Source organism: Papilio machaon, chromosome 20 (genome assembly GCF_912999745.1).
Source record: "Papilio machaon chromosome 20, ilPapMach1.1, whole genome shotgun sequence".
In the NCBI taxonomy this organism is placed as follows: Eukaryota; Metazoa; Arthropoda; class Insecta; order Lepidoptera; family Papilionidae; genus Papilio; species Papilio machaon.
In genome coordinates, this window is record NC_060005.1 from 4,914,081 (window position 1) to 4,941,201 (window position 27,121).

The window sequence follows — 27,121 nt, forward strand, 5'->3', positions numbered from 1 at the left end:
TCCTCCGCCGCCGCCGCCTCCACCGCCACCGACTCCACCGCCGCCTCCACTACCGCCTCCACCGCCACTTCCACCGCCGCCACCATCACCATTTCCATTGCCACCTCCTTCAGTATCGCAGTCTTCTGGGATAACTCTGTCTCCACAGTTAACTGCATTGGGCCAATCGCATTGTTCTAAATAGGGATTGTAAAGAAGGTTGTCAGGACAACTCATGGCAACTGGTGCCCCGTTGTAACACTTGTAAAACTGGTTGCAATTCTCGTGAGCAATCAATACTCCGTTCGATCCCGGCCCGCCGCAGATAGAGGGCGCTTCTCCTGGATTGCAATTGCAAGTGCCGTTGTTTCCACCACCGCTACCGCCGCCTCCTCCGCCGCCGCCGCCTCCACCGCCACCGCCTCCACCGCCGCCTCCACCACCGCCTCCACCGCCACTTCCACCGCCGCCTCCATCACCATTGCCGTTACCATCACCATTTCCATTGCCACCTCCTTCAGTATCGCAGTCTTCTGGGATAACTCTGTCTCCACAGTTAACTGCATTGGGCCAATCGCATTGTTCTAAATAGGGATTGTAAAGAAGGTTGTCAGGACAACTCATGGCAACTGGTGCCCCGTTGTAACACTTGTAAAACTGGTTGCAATTCTCGTGAGCAATCAATACTCCGTTCGATCCCGGCCCGCCGCAGATAGAGGGCGCTTCTCCTGGATTGCAATTACAAGTGCCGTTGTTTCCACCACCGCTACCGCCGCCGCCGCCTCCGCCGCCTCCGCCGCCACCGCCACCACCGCCGCCTCCACCGCCGCCTCCACCGCCACTTCCACCGCCGCCTCCATCACCATTGCCGTTACCATCACCATTTCCATTGCCACCTCCTTCAGTGTCGCAGTCTTCTGGGATAACTCTGTCTCCACAGTTAACTGCATTGGGCCAATCGCATTGTTCTAAATAGGCATTGTAAAGAAGATTGTCAGGACAACTCATGGCAACTGGTGCCCCGTTGTAACATTTGTAAAACTGGTTGCAATTCTCGTGAGCAATCAATACTCCGTTCGATCCCGGCCCGCCGCAGATAGAGGGCGCTTCTCCTGGATTGCAATTGCAAGTGCCGTTGTTTCCACCACCGCTACCGCCGCCTCCTCCGCCGCTGCCGCCTCCACCGCCACCGCCTCCACCGCCGCCTCCACCACCGCCTCCACCGCCACTTCCACCGCCGCCTCCATCACCATTGCCGTTACCATCACCATTTCCATTGCCACCTCCTTCAGTATCGCAGTCTTCTGGGATAACTCTGTCTCCACAGTTAACTGCATTGGGCCAATCGCATTGTTCTAAATAGGGATTGTAAAGAAGATTGCCAGGACAACTCATGGCAACTGGTGCCCCGTTGTAACATTTGTAAAACTGGTTGCAATTCTCGTGAGCAATCAATACTCCGTTCGATCCCGGCCCGCCGCAGATAGAGGGCGCTTCTCCTGGATTGCAATTGCAAGTGCCGTTGTTTCCACCACCGCCTTCGCCGCCGCCTCCACCGCCGCCTCCACCACCGCCTCCTCCACCGGAGCCTCCTTCACCATTACCATTGTCGTTGCCGTTGCCGCTTCCGTCACCTCCTTCGGATTCGTTGCCATCTGGAATCACTCTGTCTCCACAGGTTACTGCATTGGGCCAATCGCATTGTTCTGAATGGGGATTGTAGAGAAGACTGCCAGGGCAGCTCATAGCTACTGGTGCTCCGTTATAACACTTATAAAACTGATTACAAATTTCATGAGCTATTAATATTCCATTGGATCCTGGTGCGCCACATATAGATGGTGCTTCTCCTGGGTTACAGTTACAATTATCATTGTTCCCACCTCCACCACCTCCAGCACCATCACCGCTTCCGTCTTCCCCACAACCTCCTTCGTTTTGATCATCCCCATCATCTGTGTCTTCAATCTCTGGGATTACTCTGTCGCCACAATTTACATTTTGCGGCCAATCACATTGTTCTCTGTACGGGTTGTAAAGTAAGCCATGAGGACAATCCTGGGTAATAGGAACGCCATTAAAACATTTATAAAATTGGTTGCAATTTTCATGTGCTACAAGTAGTCCAGTAGAGTCTTTAGCAGCGCATATATTTGGTGCCTCACTTGGATTGCACTTGCAATTACTGTTGTTGTTTTCACCCTCGTTGTTTTTATCTTCATCTTCTGGTATAACTCTATGGCCACAAACAACGTTTTGGGGCCAATCGCACTGGTCAGTATTTATATTGAAAAGTAAATCATTTGGGCAGGTGTGCTCCACTAATTCTCCTCTAACACATTGATAGAATTTGTTGCAATTATTATGCTCTAGTAACTTTTCTTCCGTTTGGTCCAAGGGACATCCATTTTTATTTATTTTCACTACATTCGCTTGGACAAGTGTTATTGCGCAGATCAAAGTGATTCCTGCGCCTGAGAAAAAACAAATATTGATTAATAACGATTTCGTGAATAATAAAAAGGAAGTGCAACTATACATTTGAAACTAGGAATAGTTTTAAATTAGTTGTATAAAGAATACTATAAAAAAAAATATTAGTAGAACTGATTAAAAGTTAGAAATTAAAAAAATTAGAAATGGAAGATAGTTTCTAATTTTTAAGGTCATGAATTTAAAAAAAAATTAAATGTAACTTTTTGATTTTTATTACAATTCAATTCGTTTTTTTTAAATAATTTACATTAAATAATAATTAATAATTTAAAATTGAATGTTAATTACTTAATAATTATTTAACAAAAAAAAGTTAAATTAAGTTTATGCGAAAAGAAAAATTCTAATTTCATCTTTATTTTTAATTTGTTTACCTTTCATTATAATCCTTGCACTCGATAAAAATTTTTTACTATCCCCGTTATACACAGAAACTTATGATGTCTTCTTTAAAACTGCAGATATTTCGATTATCCTCACAATTTTATACATTACTCCAAGTTTATCGGCATATTACTTAGAAGGAATGATTTGAAGTGCATGCAGTTAGTGATATTAGATAATCTTTACATTAATCACTACTAAAATCACTGATTTCTAGAGATAATTGATACTTTAGATAATTCTGAGTCTATTTTTAAAATAATTAAATCACACTGTATACTATTAATTTAAAATTAATTAACAAAAAAAAATAAATTAAAAATTGCGAATGTTATTTTAACAACAACTAAATGTTTAATGATCACGTTACAATATTTCATCGTTTAATTTTTAGAGGGGATTAACGGATTATAACATGATAACGATATCGTTCTATGATATTTTGTTGGAAAAAATAATTTCAAGAATCGCTAAATTGAACAATAAAGTAAATGAATATTAAGTTATGTGATACATAGTGAAAACAATAAAACGAAGACAAAACAAAATTAGAAATAAAATAAAACACACAAAAGGAAACCACATAGAAACAATATCGTAGAAAATCCTTAAAATGAGATTCATATTAGAATAATTTTACAAAGTAAAAATTTATAAATATGCACATAAATCTAAAATAACTTTTACTGAATGCAAACAAAAGTGTAAATTTGATAAAGCTTTTCACGATGTATTCATTTCACACAAGAAAACAAAGGATTCTTGACAAAATTCTTAGGTACAACTTCAGGAGCATCGCATACTTTTAATTTCATCAACGAATATGCAGGAAGTTAATTCATAGGAAATGACTTGAATTAAATAAATACTTAACCATAGTTTAGATACCTTACAAAGGTCTTTAAGAATAGACAAGTCTATTTTCTAGAAAACATTCGCATGTTTTAAAATCAGTCACTACGAATACAAAGGAATTACATTAGCTTTTGCAAGTTTTTTTTTTATATTTGACACTTTTTATTTCTTTTTCTTAATTTACAGGTAAAACTTGATATCGAATTTTACATGTTTCGATGATGACTTTTTTTAAAAAGGTAATTTTAACTTAACGATTTATAGTATAAGAATCTAAAAAACATCCTAGATTATTGGTAGAAAAGTTGTCATACGTATAGTTTTAAATTAATAAAATTACAATAAATAAATCACTCTGTATAATTTGTCGGCGTTAGCTCAAATATATCTGTCGGTAGATTAAAACAATTCAATAAAAGATTCTGAAGATATAATTTGATCGATAAAACTATGTACCGAAAATATTATCGTTTGTTGAAAGTGTTTTTGATGGCATATGTATTAATCATTATGTATTAAAAAGATTTAAACTAATGCCTAAAAGAGCAAAAAAAAATAAGCTGCAAACGGTTTTTTTCTAAAAAAAAATATTGTGTTATAAAGCTTCGTCTATTTCAGAGCAATCTTTCAACAGGAAATTGATATTGAACTGAAATGATAGGATTGGCGGATAATAAGAGATAAATTGGAAAAATACAGACAATACCTATACTGACTGAGCTTTAAAGTTGTTACCAAGGCGAAAAAATATATATGGCCTCTTTAAAAAATATATTTTTGTCCTTCGATAGACGTTTTGGTATATTTTTTTTGCTGCAATGACGAGTTATTTACATTAAAATAACTGCCTTCGTCTTAATAGAAATAGTAGCTGTCGTCCGCGAGGTATTTTCTACGCCAAATTTCATTGAAATCTGTTCAGTTTTGGAGATACCTTCAAACAGACATCCATTCATCTATCCAGGACCTTTGCATTTATAATATTAGTAAGATGAATGTAAATATTTTGTATAAATTACGATAGTCCTTAAACGAGCAATAATAATTGGTTAACAACGAATGAATTTAAAATTCCTGATAAAAAAATTACAAGAGTACGTAATAAACAAATATAGATTACGAGCAATTGCGATGTTTTATCTTATTATGTATTCCATTAAGGTAAATGATAATATATTCTAGCGACGCAAAACCTTTTCATATTGTAAACGTCCAAGTTCTGAATACCATAGGTACTACAAAGAACACTTACGTATGTATCCTCTTTCAGTACCACTGTCTCGTTATGCGAGATCTCTTTCATCATCATCAGCTCACTATATGTCCCCACTGAGGGGCTCGTAGCCTACCCCAATTTAGGGGTGACTAGGCCATAGTCAACCACGCTAGCCAAGTGCGGGTTGGTTGTCTTCACACATATCATTGAATTTCTTCTCAGATATGTGCAGGTTGCATCACGATGTTTTCCTTCACCGTAAGAACGTCGGATAAATGTACATATGTAAATCGAAAATCGAAAAACACATTGGTACATGGCGGGATTCGAACCCAGGACCTGCAGATTGCAAGTCAAGTGCTTAACCCCTGAGCCACCGACGCTTTCCTGAGCCACCGACGCTCTAGTACGAGATCTCTTTAGTACGTGAAAACTATAGTGGCACTGAATGTATCAAATAAAAAAGCTTTATTCGAGATATTTCTGGAATATTCCCTCCTCCTATAACAGCGATTGATTGTATCGTTTTTAAATTCTGATTATTTTCTAATGAGAAGATATGGAAGGAGAGGAGAATAAATGGGCTAAGGATTTTTTTTTTCTGTATCTACAAGAATGTTGTTGCAGACATGTTTATTTCCTCGTATCTATGTACTATATACTTATGTTTATTATGTAGCGGTCACTTCGCTATTATATGATCATTGCGTGCTTTAAAACCTTGTACTTACTAAAGAAAAAGTCAGTCATTTGTGTTTTTATTTAGGTATAAATGTAACATCTTCATCTCTCTGTGTATTAGGTAATAAACCTTAATATTTTGGCTTAATTTACATTTAAGTATGAATCTAATGTTACCCAAAAATCAAATATAAAAATTAATCTGTGATGGTCATGGTATGTACCGAACTATTTAGTTTCTGACATTCTAGAACAATCTCTATTTTGATAGTTAGTTATCGCGTATATTTGAAAGATGATTAAACCCATAAGCAGGCGTACTACGAGTAGACATCAGTAAAGATTTATTTTAATCCTTATAATTCGTATAAAAATGTACTTAACAATTTTTAATCTAAGTATAATTTACGAAGTTACCCAAATATTAGTTGTCGCCCGCGACTCCGTCCGCGTAGAATGGAAGAAAAACTTGTTGTGAAAGTAGCCTATGTAGTCCAGACTATGTTCTACATCCTATGTTAACCCGTTCTAGAGACACCTTCAAACAAACATCCATCCATCTAAACATTCGCATTTATAATATTAGTAAGAAGTAAGATTATCATTGTTATAAATAGATGCCGCTAAAAAACTAGCTTTATTGTGGGTAATTTTATGTATTGCAGTTAACTAGGTTTAACTAGTATTTATGTTTAAATATTTTCCTCTTGTCTAAAATATCACAATGTGTGGCTGTAGGTGTTTATCAACAATATGATGTAAGCCTGATAACTATCGGAAAAAAAATCATTTTTTAAGGTACGTAAGTACGTAGGTAATCGCATATCTTATTAGTTATTAAAATTACTCATTATAATTACTCAATATTATGAAATACAAACAAAAAAACATCAACAACATTGTCTTATTATTGTGCATTTCATTACATTTATATGCATTTCCTTTTATTTTTAACTGGCAAAAAAACAACGCAAAATAAGTAGCAATTTAGCTTAGTTTCAAAATAATCTTATAACCGTATTTTTCCACTGCAAAAGCAACTGTACAAAACATATCGATATCTTTTTTAATTTATAGAAATTCCCAATAACAATATGTTGTGATACAAGTTTTTCAAAAGAGGAAACCCTCAGAATTTCAAGTAACAGTCTGACTTAACCTTAAATGTAAATTTATAAAAAACTGGCTGTCACCCGCAACTCTGCCACGGGTAATTAAAAAAAATAGCCTTATGCGTACTTCCAGACTATGCCCTATATCTGTCCCAAATTTCATCAAGATCCGTTGAGCCGTTGCGGAGATACCTTCAAACAAACATGCATCCATTCATCTAAATATTGGCATTTATAATAGTAAGAAAATATTTTATCTTTCCTTCGTTATTATTTTAATATGTTTTGTATTAATCGGCTAATTCACGTAGCATCATAGTTCCTTGTTTCGTATGAAATTATCAAATTCAGATATAATGTGAATACATTGATAACATAAATGTTTAAGAATATTGTTTCCTAAAAACTATTGATAGCTTAAAAACTTTCCGTGAATTCATTTACTCATAATTTTACTCCGAGAATAATTTGTTTTGAAATAGTTTTATGTAGTTTGTAGAAGAGCAAAATATAAGACAATAAATAAGAATGAAGTTCGAAAAAGGGAGTGTTACATATTGTCGTCTCTGTTTTTTCAATAGAATTAGTAGGATAGCAATATTCTTTTTGTACAAGTATTTGACCAATTTCAAACGTCGTGCTTAACGTGCGACTTACTCATAACTCTAGTAAGAGGGAGACATAATTTAGTACCAGTAAAATCCCCGGAATAATAGTACAGTATTTATCTAAGGAGAGATAACGCTATCGTATAACATTATAGAACTATTACGCATCAATTTATTGATAACACTTTGATCTGACGCATATAATAATTAATAAACAGCAAAATAAATGAATCGTTGGAACACAAGGTAACATAAAAACGGAGAACAACGCATCATGTTGCAGATTTACATGAGCGTTGATGTTCCCTTTGTTTATTTTGTCTTCTGAATGGTAGTGGTGTTACGGTAGAGTTGCACATTCCGCAAAAGATGTTGTTTTTTTAGGATTTTAAATTGTTAATTTTGTCATCATCCATCGGAAATAATATATATAAAAGAAAAATGCATAATGACAACTTTATCTTATAATCTCGATAAAGCAAATCCTTGTTTGATTTTTAACAAAATAATGATTGCATCGATTTATTCAAATTCAAAAGAAATTCTTATCTTTCGATGAATATCGTGACGAATACTGTTTTTTAATTTAACTTATGAATATCTTTAATAACTTTCCTTATACGAATAGACACATGAGATACAAATAAGTGACATGAAATAACATCTATCAAAAGTTATTACTAAACAGCAGGTTTTATTGTTGCATTTTTTTTTAGATTTTTACTGAACAAATTAAAAAAACGGCTCGACAACTAAATTATACCAAATTCAAATACAAAACTTTTTCAATAAACCTCTATTTTTACATTTTATATAATAACTCCTTTTCTGTTTGCTGATAGTTCAATATTATTTTTCCAGATCATTTTTGTTTGTTAAAAATGAAACATTCTTAGTGGCCAGTATGAACAATTTATGAAGGAACATTGACCTACCTAAATATTGCTCATCAAAAACCATTAAATTCACAAATATTTCTTACACGTAAGTGTTGATACACATTAAGTTCAATGGTAAAACTGAAACCCTTATTACAGTTCTGCTTTTAGTGTCTCTTTCCTTTGAATTATTATAATAGTGCTGGCCGCAATTTTTGGCGCCTGACGTAAAAAGACCTGAGATAGAAACATTTATCAAGAAACGTCTGTGCAAAATTGCACGTAAGTTAATCACAGGCGCTTTGTAGCTTCAGTTTACGTAACCAACAAGCTTCCAATTAAATCGTAGCTATATTTTCACTGTCGTATGTATATTTTTGAGTCGATACCACAAAAGTCAAAATAGAAAGAATACAACCAGAATTTCAAAGTTTAATTGTTCTGTTAAACCTATCAATTATACTTATGCATTATTACAAAAAGGCCACGCAAATTACAAAATTCATTTAGCTAGCATTACGTAGCAATTATTAAGTAAAAATGTCAACTCCAAAAGTAATGCTAAGTCTGAGTGATACACGGAATATTATATCAAAAGTAATTAAAGAAATCAAATTAAATTTAACAATTATAATCTTGAGTATTCAACTCACCTTACCTTTTCATATTTGTAATAAAATCAGCCAAAAACAGCGATAAAGGTTCGTTTTCTAATTTATATTACAGTAAAACAAGTTATACCTTCGTTTTTTTCTAATATCAAAGTTAAAATAGAGTAAGTATACTATGTTCCCATAGGCCACCGACTTTTTTAATTTCAGAAACCTGGGACATCGTCCTATTCGAGTAAGGAACGATGGCCAATTAAAAAAAGGTAACGTTTGCTTAAGAAGATGTGGGGATCCAAAATAGTTTTATTTTTAAGTTTTAAACGTTAAGTTATATCATCAAACTATGTACAACACAATTTGTAGATCGTGTAATTTTTAATAAAAATTAATTTTTTAATTCCGCCGTGGTTCCACCATTTTACACCAATGAAAACCAATTTGTTTTAGATGATATTTTGTCACACAGAATGTTTTTTTTTTTATAAAAGATAAATACTTAACCATTCCAATCATTTTTTCCCAATTCGTAAGCAATAATTTTAATCTACATAAGTATTGACGATGTTTAAATAAAACACATATATTATTTCTTTATATTTAATAGCCTTTAGAAATAATCAAAAAATCAAATCCGACATTGAAGATAGTGCGGATTGAAAAGATAATTTGGCCCATAGAATAATAAACAAATCTGTTACGACTAATTAAAATGATAAGTTAAATGAAATTAGCAAAATGAAAATTAACGTTGATAAATGTTAAATGTGATAAGAAATTAATAATAAGTAATGATGACAATAGCTTTTATTATTAGGATAATTATAATATTATTGTCGCCCGCGACTCCGTCCGCGCGGAATTTAAAAAAACATAATAAGCAGCCTCTGTGTTCTTAGAGACTATGTTCTACATCTGTGCCAAATTTCATCAAAATCTGTTGAGCCGTTCCGGAGATACTTTCAAACAAACATCCATCCATCTGAACTTTCGTATTAATGTTAGCAATTTTTGTTTTATTCTTATTTAGTTCATGTTCTTATTATAGTAATACAATATAGCCAATTTATTTCCAAGTTTTTACGGAATATTTCATTCAAATTTTATCATGGTATATTCAAGGTATAGTTGTTCTTAATGTGTATTTTTCATGTTAGTTTCTTTAAGGTGTCATTTGTATGTTCTTTTGTATGGTCATTGAAGTGGATGTTATATAATATAATAGGCTGAGTTATACCTTCTATGTTATGTAATTATTCAGGTGGATGCAAAGGAGGCAGCTGAAAACCAGCGCAGGGACTGTTTAGGCCGTCTATTCATACGCTGAGTGGGCTCCTTTTACCACATTTCTCTTAAATTATTTATATAAATATGTGCTGTGAATTTTTTTCTCTCTTGTATGATGGGTTTGAATAAAATAAGTGAACCGCCAAATTGTAGCGACTGCAAACTTGGATTTATTCCTAGTGTACTCTACTAGTAAAGCCATTCACTCAATTCAGTAATATGTCATTATTTCATTCCGAACGATATATTATAGTTAATAACTGAAATAAAAATGATATCTTTTTTTAAAAACATTGTAAAACAAGACCTTATCGTGTCTATAAAAATGATCGAACAATAGAATGCGTAAGTGATAATTTTAATCAGATTCACAGGAATTTAATCATTGATTTTATTATAATTTGGTATTGAATTCAAATAAAATAAAAGACTTACGTCAAGTATATTGATAACTGTTTGGCGACTCAATTTTCTTAATCTTACTAATAATTATAAATGCGAATGTTTAGATGTATGGATGGACGTTTGTTTGAAGGTATCTCCGGAACAGTTCAACGGATCTCGATGAAATTTGGCATAGATCATAGCATAGAAGAACACATAGCCTACTCATTATGTTCTTTTTTAATTCCGGGCGGACGAAGTTGCCGGCGAAATGTAGAAAAATATAAAAATACTTGTAACATTAATATTAAAATTAATATTAAAGTGTTATCATTACTTGAAGATTCCACTGTAGTTGATCTCTCTTCTCGGTTAGATGTTCTCTCATAATGCAGTAATGTATGATGTCGTCGGGCACATCGACGACAGCTCGTAGTTGAGTAGCAATTCTTCACGCTGTGATTAGGTGATAAGCAATTGAAGCACAAATGATTTGATTGCACATACTCAGTTCCGTAAATTAATATTATTATTACAAGTAGTTTTATGCCTTTTCTGCTTTTATCTTATTTAACGCTGTCTGGACAACAATTTGTCTCATTTGATTTTCTACTCAACGTGGCATTGTAACTCGGATTAACATTTAGATTAACACTAGCATTTTACTTTTTTATTAAAAAGTTACACCAAGCGGATGTCGAAGCAAGAGCAATGAAAACAGAGGAACATACAAATTGGTGAAGGTAAAGTAAAAGTAAGCTATAATTAAATATTTTATTTTTGATATCATACATAGTATAATTTATATTTTATGTAAATAACTTAATCCTATCTTAAACTAGAAAAATAGACGGAAGCTCAGAGTCTATATAGAGTTTTGAAGATAATCACATTTAAAATTTTTGGTTCATTATTTATTTTTTGCTATTATTTAAATAATTACATGTAAAAAAGACATATAAAAATTTCTTTGGATACAAAAGAATAATTAAAGAATAGGTAAATTATTATAAAACTATTCTAAATCAAAAATTGTTATAAAGAAGTATTATTGAGACTTGATTTATAAGAATGTTATTAATCATTCATTTTTTTAAACAGTAAAAACATCAGTAACTTAAACAACTCTCTCACCACAGAGAACGTCTTCTGGGAAGCCGCATCTTTCTACATATGGATCGTATAATAGATTGGCAGGACAATGCATTTCAATCGGGACATTGTTGGAACACAAATAGAATTTACGACAATTTTCATGTGCAATTAAAATTCCATCGGAGCCTTCTGACCGACAAATAGATGGTGCTTCACGGGGAGAACAGTGGCAGCCGTCGCCGCTGCCGTTGTCGTTCTGTTCTGGCATTATTCTATCTCCACAGTCTACTTCGTTTGAATACCAACATTGCTCTCTGTACGGGTCGTAAAACAGATTTCCTGGACAAGACAATGCTACAGGTACACCGTGAGCGCATTTGTAAAATTGATTACAGTTTTCGTGTGCTACTAATATACCGTCAGAATCCGTCCTCATGCAAATCGATGGCGCTTCAGCTGGATTGCAGTTACAGGTGCCATTCCCACCTCCAGCACCTCCACTGTCTCCACCTCCTCCATTGCCTCCGCCATCGCCATCGCCATTGCCACCACCGCCGCTGCCATCACCATTTCCATTGTTTTCAGGGATTACTCTATCCCCACAATCGACCTCTTCAGAATACCAACATTGCTCTCTGTAGGGATCATATAGGAGATTGCCGGGGCAACGCATCGCTACCGATACACCGTGGGCGCACATGTAGAATTGGTTACAGTTTTCGTGGGCTATTAATACCCCGTCGGAGTCTGGAGCAGCGCAAATAGAAGGTGCTTCGCCAGGGTTGCAGTTACAGGTGCCGTTACCACCTCCGCCGCCTCCTCCGCTGCCTCCTCCGTCGCCTCCTCCGCCACCTTCTCCGCTGCCTCCACCACCTCCTCCTCCACTTCCCCCACCATCACCACCGCCTCCACCGCCTCCACCGCCTCCACCGCCTCCTCCGCCGTCGCCTTCGCCATTTCCATTGTCTTCAGGGATTACTCTATCCCCACAATCGACCTCTTCAGGATACCAACATTGCTCTCTGTAGGGATCGTATAGGAGATTGCCGGGGCAACGCATCGCTACCGGTACACCGTGGGCGCATATGTAGAATTGGTTACAGTTTTCGTGGGCTACTAATACACCGTCGGAGTCTGGAGCAGCGCAAATAGAAGGTGCTTCGCCAGGGTTGCAGTTACAGGTGCCGTCACCACCTCCGCCGCCTCCTCCGCCGCCTCCTCCGCCGCCTCCTCCGCCGCCTCCTCCGCCGCCTCCTCCGCCGCCTCCTCCGCCGCCTCCTCCGCCGCCTCCTCCTCCACTTCCCCCACCATCACCACCGCCTCCACCGCCTCCTCCGCCGTCGCCTTCGCCATTTCCATTGTCTTCAGGGATTACTCTATCCCCACAATCGACCTCTTCAGGATACCAACATTGCTCTCTGTAGGGATCGTATAGGAGATTGCCGGGGCAACGCATCGCTACCGGTACACCGTGGGCGCATATGTAGAATTGGTTACAGTTTTCGTGGGCTACTAATACACCGTCGGAGTCTGGAGCAGCGCAAATAGAAGGTGCTTCGCCAGGGTTGCAGTTACAGGTGCCGTCACCACCTCCGCCGCCTCCTCCGCCGCCTCCTCCGCCGCCTCCTCCGCCGCCTCCTCCGCCGCCTCCTCCGCCGCCTCCTCCGCCGCCTCCTCCGCCGCCTCCTCCGCCGCCTCCTCCGCCGCCTCCTCCGCCGCCTCCTCCTCCACTTCCCCCACCATCACCACCGCCTCCACCGCCATCGCCTCCACCGCCGCCGCCGCCTCCACCGCCTCCTCCGCCGCCGCCGCCTCCACCGCCTCCTCCGCCGCCGCCTTCGCCGCCGCCTTCGCCATTTCCATTGTCTTCAGGGATTACTCTATCCCCACAATCGACCTCTTCAGGATACCAACATTGCTCTCTGTAGGGATCGTATAGGAGATTGCCGGGGCAACGCATCGCTACCGGTACACCGTGGGCGCATATATAGAATTGGTTACAGTTTTCGTGGGCTACTATGACACCGTCGGAGTCTGGAGCAGCGCAAATAGAAGGTGCTTCGCCAGGGTTGCAGTTACAGGTGCCGTTACCACCTCCGCCGCCGCCTCCTCCTCCACTGCCCCCACCATCACCGCCGCCTCCGCTATCACCACCGCCTCCACCGCCGCCGCCGCCTTCACCGCCTCCTCCGCCGCCGCCTCCACCGTCTCCTCCGCCGCCGCCTCCACCGCCTCCTCCGCCGCCGCCACCACCGCCTCCTCCACCACCGCCTTCGCCATTTCCATTGTCTTCAGGGATTACTCTATCCCCACAGTCGACCTCTTCAGGATACCAACATTGCTCTCTGTAGGGATCGTATAGGAGATTGCCGGGGCAACGCATCGCTACCGGCACACCGTGGGCGCATATGTAAAATTGGTTACAGTTTTCGTGGGCTACTAAGATACCGTCAGAGTCTGGAGCAGCGCAAATAGAAGGTGCTTCGCCAGGGTTGCAATTACAGGTGCCGTTACCACCTCCGCCGTCACCTCCGCCGCCTCCTCCTCCACCACTGTCCCCACCATCACCGCCGCCTCCTCCGCCGCCTCCTCCGCCGCCTCCTCCGCCGCCTCCTCCGCCGCCTCCTCCGCCGCCTCCTCCGCCGCCTCCTCCTCCACTTCCCCCACCATCACCACCGCCTCCACCGCCATCGCCTCCACCGCCGCCGCCGCCTCCACCGCCTCCTCCGCCGCCGCCTTCGCCGCCGCCTTCGCCATTTCCATTGTCTTCAGGGATTACTCTATCCCCACAATCGACCTCTTCAGGATACCAACATTGCTCTCTGTAGGGATCGTATAGGAGATTGCCGGGGCAACGCATCGCTACCGGTACACCGTGGGCGCATATATAGAATTGGTTACAGTTTTCGTGGGCTACTATGACACCGTCGGAGTCTGGAGCAGCGCAAATAGAAGGTGCTTCGCCAGGGTTGCAGTTACAGGTGCCGTTACCACCTCCGCCGCCGCCTCCTCCTCCACTGCCCCCACCATCACCGCCGCCTCCGCTATCACCACCGCCTCCACCGCCGCCGCCGCCTTCACCGCCTCCTCCGCCGCCGCCTCCACCGTCTCCTCCGCCGCCGCCTCCACCGCCTCCTCCGCCGCCGCCACCACCGCCTCCTCCACCACCGCCTTCGCCATTTCCATTGTCTTCAGGGATTACTCTATCCCCACAGTCGACCTCTTCAGGATACCAACATTGCTCTCTGTAGGGATCGTATAGGAGATTGCCGGGGCAACGCATCGCTACCGGCACACCGTGGGCGCATATGTAAAATTGGTTACAGTTTTCGTGGGCTACTAAGATACCGTCAGAGTCTGGAGCAGCGCAAATAGAAGGTGCTTCGCCAGGGTTGCAATTACAGGTGCCGTTACCACCTCCGCCGCCTCCTCCGCCGCCTCCTCCGCCGCCTCCTCCGCCGCCTCCTCCGCCGCCTCCTCCGCCGCCTCCTCCGCCGCCTCCTCCGCCGCCTCCTCCGCCGCCTCCTCCACCGCCTCCTCCGCCGCCTCCTCCGCCGCCTCCTCCGCCGCCTCCTCCTCCACTTCCCCCACCATCACCACCGCCTCCACCGCCATCGCCTCCACCGCCGCCGCCGCCTCCACCGCCTCCTCCGCCGCCGCCTTCGCCGCCGCCTTCGCCATTTCCATTGTCTTCAGGGATTACTCTATCCCCACAATCGACCTCTTCAGGATACCAACATTGCTCTCTGTAGGGATCGTATAGGAGATTGCCGGGGCAACGCATCGCTACCGGCACACCGTGGGCGCATATGTAAAATTGGTTACAGTTTTCGTGGGCTACTAAGACACCGTCAGAGTCTGGAGCAGCGCAAATAGAAGGTGCTTCGCCAGGGTTGCAATTACAGGTGCCGTTACCACCTCCGCCGTCACCTCCGCCGCCTCCTCCTCCACCACTGTCCCCACCATCACCGCCGCCTCCGCTATCACCACCGCCTCCACCGCCGCCGCCGCCTCCACCGCCTCCTCCGCCACCGCCTCCTCCACCGCCGCCTTCGCCATTTCCATTGTCTTCAGGGATTACTCTATCCCCACAGTCGACCTCTTCAGGATACCAACATTGCTCTCTGTAGGGATCGTATAGGAGATTGCCGGGGCAACGCATCGCTACCGGCACACCGTGGGCGCATATGTAGAATTGGTTACAGTTTTCGTGGGCTACTAATACACCGTCGGAGTCTGGAGCAGCGCAAATAGAAGGTGCTTCGCCAGGGTTGCAATTACAGGTGCCGTTACCACCTCCGCCGCCTCCTCCTTCACCACTGTCCCCACCATCACCGCCGCCTCCGCTTTCACCACCGCCTCCACCGCCGCCGCCTCCACCGCCTCCTCCGCCACCGCCTCCTCCACCGCCGCCTTCGCCATTTCCATTGTCTTCAGGGATTACTCTATCCCCACAGTCGACCTCTTCAGGATACCAACATTGCTCTCTGTAGGGATCGTATAGGAGATTGCCGGGGCAACGCATCGCTACCGGCACACCGTGGGCGCATATGTAGAATTGGTTACAGTTTTCGTGGGCTACTAATACACCGTCGGAGTCTGGAGCAGCGCAAATAGAAGGTGCTTCGCCAGGGTTGCAATTACAGGTGCCGTTACCACCTCCGCCGTCACCTCCGCCGCCTCCTCCTCCACCACTGCCCCCGCCATCACCACCACCTCCACCATCACCACCGCCTCCACCGCCATCGCCTCCACCGCCGCCGCCGCCTCCACCGCCTCCTCCGCCGCCGCCTTCGCCATTTCCATTGTCTTCAGGTATTACTCTATCCCCACAATCGACCTCTTCAGGATACCAACATTGCTCTTTGTATGGATCGTATAGGAGATTGCCAGGGCAACGCATCGCTACCGGTACACCGTGGGCGCATATGTAGAATTGGTTACAGTTTTCGTGGGCTACTAATACACCGTCGGAGTCTGGAGCAGCGCAAATGGAAGGTGCTTCGCCAGGGTTGCAATTACAGGTGCCGTTACCACCTCCGCCGCCTCCTCCTCCTCCACTGCCCCCGCCATCACCACTACCTCCGCTATCACCACCGCCTCCACCGCCTCCTCCGCCGACGCCTCCGTCGCCGCCTCCACCGCCTCCTCCACTGCCGCCTTCGCCATTTCCATTGTCTTCAGGGATTACTCTATCCCCACAATCGACCTCTTCAGGATACCAACATTGCTCTCTGTATGGATCGAATAGGAGATTGCCAGGGCAACGCATCGCTACCGGCACACCGTGGGCGCATATGTAGAATTGGTTACAGTTTTCGTGGGCTACTAATACACCGTCGGAGTCTGGAGCAGCGCAAATAGAAGGTGCTTCGCCAGGATTGCAATTACAGGTGCCGTTACCACCTCCGCCGTCACCTCCGCCGCCTCCTCCTCCACCACTGCCCCCGCCATCACCACCACCTCCACCATCACCACCGCCTCCACCGCCATCGCCTCCACCGCCGCCGCCGCCTTCGCCATTTCCATTGTCTTCAGGTATTACTCTATCCCCACAATCGACCTCTTCAGGATACCAACATTGCTCTTTGTATGGATCGTATAGGAGATTGCCAGGGCAACGCATCGCTACCGGTACACCGTGGGCGCATATGTAGAATTGGTTACAGTTTTCGTGGGCTACTAATACACCGTCGGAGTCTGGAGCAGCGCAAATGGAAGGTGCTTCGCCAGGGTTGCAATTACAGGTGCCGTTACCACCGCCGCCGCCTCCTCCTCCTCCACTGCCCCCGCCATCACCACTACCTCCGCTATCACCACCGCCTCCACCGCCTCCTCCGCCGACGCCTCCGTCGCCGCCTCCACCGCCTCCTCCACTGCCGCCTTCGCCATTTCCATTGTCTTCAGGGATTACTCTATCCCCACAATCGACCTCTTCAGGATACCAACATTGCTCTCTGTATGGATCGAATAGGAGATTGCCAGGGCAACGCATCGCTACCGGAACACCGTGGGCGCACATGTAGAATTGGTTACAGTTTTCGTGGGCTACTAATACACCGTCGGAGTCTGGAGCAGCGCAAATAGAAGGTGCTTCGCCAGGGTTGCAGTTACAGGTGCCGTCACCACCTCCGCCGCCACCTCCACCGCCGCCTCCACCGCCTCCACCTCCTCCTCCTCCACTTCCTCCACCATCACCACCGCCATCGCCTCCACCGCCGCCGCCGCCTCCACCGCCTCCTCCGCCGCCGCCTTCGCCATTTCCATTGTCTTCAGGGATTACTCTATCGCCACAATCGACCTCTTCAGGATACCAACATTGCTCTTTGTATGGATCGTATAGGAGATTGCCTGGGCAACGCATCGCTACCGGTACACCGTGGGCGCATATGTAGAATTGGTTACAGTTTTCGTGGGCTACTATTACACCGTCGGAGTCTGGAGCAGCGCAAATAGAAGGTGCTTCGCCAGGGTTGCAGTTACAGGTGCCGCCACCTCCGCCGCCTCCTCCGCCGCCACCTCCACCGCCTCCTCCACCGCCTCCACCTCCTCCTCCTCCACTTCCCCCACCATCACCACCGCCTCCACCGCCACCGCCACCTCCACCGCCTCCACCGCCGCCTCCACTGCCACCGCCGCCGCCTTCGCCATTTCCATTGTCTTCAGGGATTACTCTATCCCCACAATCGACCTCTTCAGGATACCAACATTGCTCTCTGTAGGGATCGTATAAAAGATCTGCTGGGCATGACATTGCAATGGGGTTACCGTGTGCACAAATATAGAATTTATTACAGTTTTCGTGGGCTATCAACATACTATCTGTATCTGGTGCTGCACAAATCGATGCTGCTTCTCCGGGGTCACAGTTGCAGTTTCCCTCATCGTCAATTTCAGCTCCGTCATCTCCAACTTGTTCGTCATTGCCATCGTTAAAATCACAGTCTGGTTTTATTCTGTCTCCACAACTTACATTTTCTGGCCGATCACATATCTCCTTATTAGGGTTGTACAACAGATTTGACGCACACTTTAATGGGACAGGTACTCCTTGCAAACATTTGTAAAATTGATTGCAGTTCTCATGAGCTATTAAAATGTCGTCAGAACCTTCGGTAGCACAAATGCTCGGAGCTTCGCTGGGATTGCAATTTCCACCATTTGCGTCACCATCCGCATCTTGATTGCCTTCGTCCTTATCTGGTATGACTCTGTCACCGCAAATTACATTTTCGGGCCAATCGCATTCGTTTTTTTCAATGTTGAAAAGTAAATCTTTAGGACATGTGTGTTCTACTAACTCTCCTATTGTGCATTGATAGAACTTATTACAATCTTCATGCTCAAGTAAACGTTCTATGGTGTAATCCAATGGACATCCATTTTTGTTTATATCAATTAAATTTCCTTTTACAAGTGTTAATGCGCAGATCAATATGATCCCGGCGCCTAAAAGGGACAAAAAAATTACATCAAAGCTTTAATTTAATTATATTATCTAAAATTTTAAACATTTTTTTTGGTAAATGATTTCAGACCTTATGTTTCTACGTTTCAAATTCATAATCTTTAATAAAAAAATCTTCAATCATATTGGAAAAAATGGATTTAAAGAGCAAAAGAATTTTTAGTAATAATTAATATAATTACTGAAATCGAAACCAGAAAAAATTGAATGATCAATTATTGCAATAAATAAAATAAAATCATTAAGTATATTAAATCCAAATTATTAAAATAAATATGAAAGATTATTTGAACATCCATTACAGAAAGTGCAATACAGTAAGTATATTTATTAAAGTTTAAAAAAAATAAAAGATTTTAAATTAAAAATAATAAGTTATTAAAAATTAATAGCACGTAAACAAATCGTTAACATAATTTAATCTATTTAATTATTGTATAAAAATTACTTATTTTACCTTTCATTATACGCCTTACACTAAATGTAGTAAATTTTCCAATCCGCACAGAAACTTTAAACATCAATTACAATACTGCGCATGAATTACACGACTACTGTTTTATAAGTACACGGGAATCACGTTATCAGAGTGAATCTGCGTGTACGATTGTATATGCATTTAATTGGCCGAAAATTCGATAAACATATGATTAATCTATGTACAAAAAAAAAAAAAACTTTATCTTTGATCTTGTCTTTCATGTTCACACGATTATATTTGCAACGGATGCAATGTCAGAAGTATTCACTGGGAAATCATGTACGCCACCCGTTTATAAAATCGGCTAATTGCATATGAGACAAATTCACTGACAAAGTAGTGTTTTATTAAGGCAGTTTGAAAAGGGTTTCTTTGCACTGTTAATAGTGCATGCGATTCTTGTTGGTTGCACAGAAAATGATAGCCAATAAAGTGTTAACCATTTATGACAACATCCAAAGATAGTAGATAGTCATTTACATTACGCAATTTACAAAAAAAGTAAATGGAATACCTCTTTTTTTAGGTTTATTATTTACTTTTTATTACATTTTCTAAAGACTTTTTAGTAAAGTTTAACTGTACAACTAGTTGTCACATTTTTAACACTAATTAATAAATACAATAAAAACAAAACACAATATTGTTTTTTATAAAAACGTTTTTAGTTTTACTTTGTTTTATTAGATAAATATAATAATAATGAAAACTTCAGAACATTTTCACAAATGTTTTAGTTGATTTTAATTTTCATATATTACCATTCCAGAATTCGGGAAAATGTTTCATTATATTAGTGAACTGCAACTATTTTGCAAACGAAAATGCAACTATTTTATTTGTTCCGTTTCCCGCGTAAATCTCATCCCTATTTAGTTCCCTTAGTTTCTCAGTTTAATCCCTAAGTTTTTCAATAAATCAAAATAAATTCGTGCACTGTTTTTAGTGGCCAGTACGATCGCTTTGGTAATACATAGACTTCTTAGCTACCGAAAAGGCCGAATACTTAAAACTTCTACAAGTTTAACATCAAAAATTACCACATTGTAGTTGGCATGTTTGGAGCAGTTTCACAATCAAATTAATAATACCAAAAAAATATGACGTTGAATTTCTTAGAATTGTTATAATTCCAAGATAAGGTTTTTATCGGATCAATTTCAAGCACCTATCAAAATCACGTCTTGTTGACGAACATTTTTTTTAATTAGCGATATATTGTTTATCGTTTGATTTAAATTTTTTAGTGCAGGTGCAGTACAAATGTGGATTTTTAGTATTTCTATTGGAATTTATATTTTTTTCTGACTGCTACACTTTGCAACAAGAAAATAAAATGTAGATGTACAGGAGAGGACAAATGAGAAAAAGGATATTCCCTTTCTTATCCATTTATTACAAATCTCCACTCTCCCATTATTTTTTCAGCAGAAAATGGTAGTAGTAAGGAGGACTAAAATTAGACTTTCATACAGCAGTTTATAATTTAACAAAATTCAAGAGCCATGCAGTGGGCGAGGCTCTCGAAATACCTATCATGTGATAAGCATTGACAATAAGCTTTTTCTAATAGCCAATATAAAATCAAGACAACCTTGTTGATAGCAACAGTATTAAATTTTAAAAACAAAGTATTGTTTTATTAAATTTATCTTTTTCTTTTATCTTTGACGTGTTAACGTATTGCACGATAAGTGTCACCGGGACTACAGATTATAAAGTTTTTTTGTAACTTTGACGATGATGGGTCTATAATAATCTTTATTACTTTTATAATATTTCTTTAGAAATCATAAATACTTCTAATATTACATGCATTCACTTTTAAATATTTGTACAATATTCCTATCATCAATAAACATTTTATCTATATTGTTCCGTACACGACGGACTACGCGCTGCAGTGGATGGCGTAATGTTGTTAGTAGATGAAGTGTCACTTACCAACTTGATTCACCGTTCACCGCCTGCAGGAGCATGGTCACTCTATCGGTGTCAGGTGAATCAAATAAGTCACAGTCAAATACTCTATAGGCGCCAGCGAAGCTGCTCTCCTGATGCACCGCTCTCCGTAAGCGTGCACGCGTCGTTATCGAACTGAACGCGGAACCGAATATTCTAGCGACCCTGTACGCTAGGAAACCGACACGTCCGATGTGTATAATGCGTCCAACTTCCTTCAGCTTCCGATGCTGACTCTCCGAACTGTCTTCCCCTCACAAGCCCCCGTAGGCACCGCGCCCGATAGTAGCAGTGAGAGTTTTCAATCTACCCATTCTTGCGGAGAGAATAAAAATGATTCGAACTACCTATATGCGTGCGTGCGGATAGTCGTGAGGGTTTTCGCGGAAGATCAGCGCTGAGTGTTCCAGAGAGGAGCACCCAGCATACAAAGCTGAGGGAGGACCCTATCCGGTCAGCATTGCAACGTTAATTATAAATGTTTCTTTATGGTAGTGTAATTTTAATTTTATTCTGTTTTATGTATTTATAATTATTTTGTAATATGTTAGTTTTTTATTGCGTTGTAATGGTGGGAAGGATTAAATGTTATTTTATTTTTTTTTATTTTTATTTTTTATTTCTATATTAAACCTGTATAAGCGAACCGCGAAATTCAAAAGGATCCGTATTTTTTATAATGCTAATAAAATTAAAGAATCAGGTAACATTTGTTTTACATAAAATCCTAGTTGTATTAATTGAACAGCAGCAGGCTACCCCAAAATGCTTTTATTCGTTATTAAACAATTTATACTAACACTATATACATAAACATTTCTATGTATTCTCTAATAACTACAACATTCCCGTGTTAACTTCTCCCGCCATTGTCTTTTACTACTCTATATTTTTGCTTTACAAAGGCAAAGGTATCGGAAGCCAGTATGCCACCTCTTTGGCAGAATATTTAATTCCGCACTGAACACTAATATCCATTTTCTATAGCACTATAAACTAATTAATATAAAACATTGTGTTCTCTCATGTATCTAGATTTTTTAAAACATTAATTACTATATCATATTTTCGGGTATATTCTGATCCTTTCGCTTCAAAAAACATAACCGCACAAATAACATAAAACATAGAACACATACAAGGCACAAATTTGATAGAAAAGTGTTGCAAACAAAATGAAGCCATCTCAGCGAAGCAGGGACAAACTAAACTGCGACTGCGCTGGTTTTCAGCTTGTACTTTTACAAAAAATATAGAATTCGAGTAACAAAATACAATGATTCATAATATTAACTTATAACATTATACAGTTTATTTCATTATACTATTAAATTATAACATATATACAGTGTTTAAAAATTGTATAAATAGTAAATTATTGACTTTATTTTTATGTATGGTTGATATAATCCGCCATTTTGCATCTAGATCGAATAATGTCTATTAATTGCGTTATATTTAAGATATAAATAAATTAATTCAATTGATTTAGATTTTTTAGGCAGCTATTTAAATACACACTATCCTATTTCGTAACCTCAAAATATGTATTGAACATAATCGGATTCGTTGCTGAGAATATGAGATATTGCGCATATATTTTACAAGTGCAATGGACAGTTCAATCATTTTATTAGTAATAACAGATTGTAAATTGATTTCGAAGTATTGATAAAATTTTCATTTATAGCCAGCATGATAAATATATGAACTATCACAATGTAAGGGAAATAACCTTTTATTTTATTGCATACTAGCTGTCGCTCTCAACTACGTCCGCGCGCAGTTAATAAAACTTAAAACTGGTATGAAAGATAGATTGTAACCGATTTTTAGACTGAATATGCATCCGTTTCGGAGTAGTACGGTAACTAACATTGTTACACGAGAATTTTATATATATATGAAGATAATATCACTTGGGTATACTCGTATATGACTACTTTACAAATTTCAATTACAAAGCAATGCAAAATTTATTCAAATGCCTATTACTAAATGAATTTCCCTAATTCGTCCACCTTACTACATAATCAAACTTAACAGTGGTAGAGTTCGTATTCAGCATCTGCTGGAGCACGAAGAATCGGCTTGTTCGGTGCGATACCTCACAGAAGACAGGCATCAAGTGGAAATCATTCCACATTTAGTCTTACAGTTTTATTAGGAACTTTTCATATAAGCAAATACCAATCAGTGGGCCTAGCATGAATGTTAGTGACAATCGCCTTCGTATCATCATCGTCAATATCAAAACTAGTATAAGATTTTTGGTGTACTTTAAGCCCGGTAGGTAGATAAATTGATACTATGGCAGTTATCAAAAATAGTCGCGCTGTACTGTTATTCTCTGTAAATGACGCCCGCTATACCTCGTTTCTGACTCATTATCAATTAATTTACTTATTATCGATATCAAATTTTGTTACGGAAATTTACTTGTAAAACATATAGCATTTCGAATGTTATATTTTAATAATCACCTTATTATATCTGACAGGGCGAGAGCCGATAAACATGGTCATGGTGATTATATTTAAAACAATCAAAACGTGGCCCTTTTTAAGTCTTATTCTCTGCATGACCAAGAATGGATTAGTCACTTATGAAATAAATAGATCAGACGTATAGATATCTGGTGCATTTATAAAAAAAAAACTAATAGTTCAACCGACTATATCCCTGATTTACTTGGAATAATAATACAAATCGATAAACCGCCCTTTAGAATTAATCAAATCGTTTAGGCTATAAGCAGTATGGGCTGTTATGGAATGGATATACACACTAACCAACCTATATGCAAACATTATTATTAATTTTCGAAAAACATTATTGCCGGTCTTGTCAGTTGGTCAAAAATAATACTGATACACTATTGAATTCTGAAACTTGAAGTTAATAAGAGATGCCCCATAGAGGGTGTAAGATATCTTACTAATATTATAAACGTGAATGTATGGATGGATGGATGTTTGTTTGAAGGTATCTCCGGAACGGCAGAACGGATCTTGATGAAATTTGGCACTTGATGTAGAACATAGCCAAAATAATATCGACAGGGCACGGCCGAAACACTCTTATTCTACCAAAGCGTAGAGTATCCGAATACTTATTATATTTATCATACCACAATCATTAATATGGATGTCCATTGGCATTGATGATCACAAGCAAACAAGCAACATCCATACATCGATCCATCCATTTATAATATTAGTGAGAAATAAGAAGTTAAATATGTTAAATTTCTTTGTTGCATATCTATTTTAAAATTATAATCTTGTTAAAAATAAATAACATATCATAGATTACATACTAATAACTAATGTGGAATTCCTTTAATTCTATTACAATTCATACACCAATACTGGTGGTTATCCTCATGATCTCCATCAAGATTACATATAACAAATGATAATCTGAGATAGATCGATATAATGATTTCAATCGTATTTTTGGTTCAAATCAACCATCAAATCCTAGGTGCAATTGATGAAATGTAATTTTTTGGTGATAATTCCCAAAAACTCATCAATACGTGTTATATAAATCTATGCCTAATTAATAATAAAATTGTAGTGTTTGTTTGTAGTAACAACATAATCATGATATTTCTGAAAAAAAAAAACAATTTATAATTAATAATTTTTTGCCTATCTATCAGTCTGTTTGTCCACACAAGGCCGCGTTTGTTCTGGGTTATATCTGAAACGACTCTATTGATTTTGTCGGTGCTTTGACGGGGTTGTAACTTTAACTTATAGGCTATTTTTTCTTGCGCTGACAAAGTCGCAATCCATTGCTATGCTCTATACCAGTGTTTCCCAAAGTGGACGACAACTCCCCCTTGGGGGCGTTTGAAACCTATAAGGCGATAAGGGGCCCAAAAAATGGGGTGCATTGAAATTAATTAAAGTAATGAAATTGTGGTTTTTAAGTTATAGGGCTGAATAAAAATTAGGGGGCTCTGAAATATAATTGATTTTCAAAGGGGGCGGTGAAAGAAATAAGTTTGACAATCACTGCTCTATACAAACCATGTCGCCGTCGCGTCGTCGTTAGCTCATACACGTACCCATAGAGGGGTTAAGCTTACCCTATATTGAAGCTGGAACAGTGGTAGATCCCGCAACAACAATATTTGTTGGGTGCACGAATTGGCCGGGTCGACCGGTGCAATACCACCACCACACAGAAGACAGGCGTGAAGTGGAAGCAATTCCGCGTTTCGTCTGATGAGTGTGGTACCGGAGGCCTAATTTTAGTCACCCTTTTCTTATTGGAAAAGGATGGGAAGGGGATGTGGATTTGGCGGAGGAGAGGATGCATAGGAAGGAGAAATATCCTCTTTCTGTGCGTCTTCTTCTCCGTTGAATAAAGGTAGGCAGCGCATCTGCATTTGCAGATGTATATGGACAACGGTCGCCTTGCTATTGCGGCGAATCCAAGTGGCCGTTTGCTCGTTTGCCACCTTATGATATAAAAAAATATATATACATATATTGAAGCTGACTTACCGTGGGTTTCTGAGAGATCTCTGTATAAAATATATCGTCATTCTTGTCATTATCTTTGACAAAACAGAGATAAAAAATTTTCCTTCACCATTCATCAATTACATGTATTTGGCATTTTCATTCGATTTGAAACAGGGGCTTTAAGAAAAAAAGAATGTTAGGATTCTTTATAGTTAATTTTATGAGGAATATAACTGTAAGGTAATTTTTTGAAAAATAAACAATTTCGGGACCATTGACTAGTAATAGTTTTTTTTTTAAATGCTGGATCGATGCGGATCATTCACATTTAATGTTGCTCCGAGCATTCCTACCAATTTTCAGTTGTATTCAAATTATATTAATTTCAATATTAACTTTGAAAGGATCTGATAATATAGATCAAAGGAACTGATTTATTATTAATTTTTTTTTCCTAGAATGATGACATCCTTGATAGCAAATTCCAATGATAATACTAAATATCCATCCATAAATTCCTTACTCTCGTAATTTCTAGAAATTCAAATATGTTTATGTCGTTGACGGAGAACGTGTACCAAAGGAAGATTATTTTTTTCATCATCCACGAAGTTTAAAAGGGGTAATAAAATATTCCGAGTGGTGACAAGGAGACAAATCTGGTCCGATAGTTGACAAGTAAGCATATCGAACTATATAATTGTTCCTCGCGAGAAAATCTACAGCAATAACCCGTGGCCGTTTTAGCCATGTAGCGAGTATCGTAATATTTTAGTCGCTTTAAAACAATTTAAAACTTACATAAAGTTGACATTCACATGGAAATTGTCGTCTCATTATGTTATACGACTTCCCAATTTAGGGGTGACTAGGCTATTCTACGTCGATATGTACAGGTTACATCACTATTTTTTCCTTCACCGTGGTAATTGTACAAGTTGCAAATGTTTGCGTTGTCCGTAAATAATGTTTGGAATGTTTAAAAGTATGTTCAAACCAAGTCACGATTGTACTACATATTGTTACCGTGCCAAAATTAAAGGCAATATTTTTAAATGTAATCGTTCTATGCGGCAAAAGTACCGCATCGGAGCTAGATTCTACAGCTTTTCTCAGCGACCTATATATATACCATGTCACCAAATG

General features: G+C 40.0%; 2 protein-coding genes across 13 annotated transcripts; both read right to left on the reverse strand.

Moving 5' to 3' along the window:
• Window positions 1-33: 33 nt before the first annotated feature.
• Window positions 34-3,102, reverse strand: LOC106718793 (loricrin; the record flags this gene model as incomplete). The annotated part of the gene is made up of 2 exons (XM_014512984.2): window positions 2,850-3,102; window positions 34-2,453 (listed from the first exon to the last, which is right to left on the reverse strand). Coding segments are annotated over exons 1-2 (2,427 nt in total), but the record flags the coding sequence as incomplete, so codon positions are not given.
• An 8,402-nt stretch (window positions 3,103-11,504) lies between these two features.
• On the reverse strand, window positions 11,505-19,606 carry LOC106718804 (loricrin). Of its 12 annotated transcripts, none has more exons than XM_045682791.1 (9): window positions 19,509-19,606; window positions 17,785-19,032; window positions 17,389-17,751; window positions 17,002-17,046; window positions 15,589-15,891; window positions 14,320-14,595; window positions 13,807-13,818; window positions 13,402-13,689; window positions 11,509-12,399 (listed from the first exon to the last, which is right to left on the reverse strand). In XM_045682791.1, the coding sequence occupies exons 1-9, from the start codon at window positions 19,570-19,572 to the stop codon at window positions 11,606-11,608; spliced, it is 3,393 nt and encodes a 1,130-aa protein (XP_045538747.1). In that variant the 5' UTR covers window positions 19,573-19,606; the 3' UTR covers window positions 11,509-11,605. The 12 variants fall into 12 exon arrangements, with proteins under 12 accessions (XP_045538755.1, XP_045538752.1, XP_045538753.1 ...); XM_045682792.1 differs by having other exon boundaries at window positions 15,589-15,879; window positions 16,990-17,046; XM_045682793.1 differs by lacking the exon at window positions 13,807-13,818 and having other exon boundaries at window positions 14,332-14,595.
• Window positions 19,607-27,121: the final 7,515 nt, after the last annotated feature.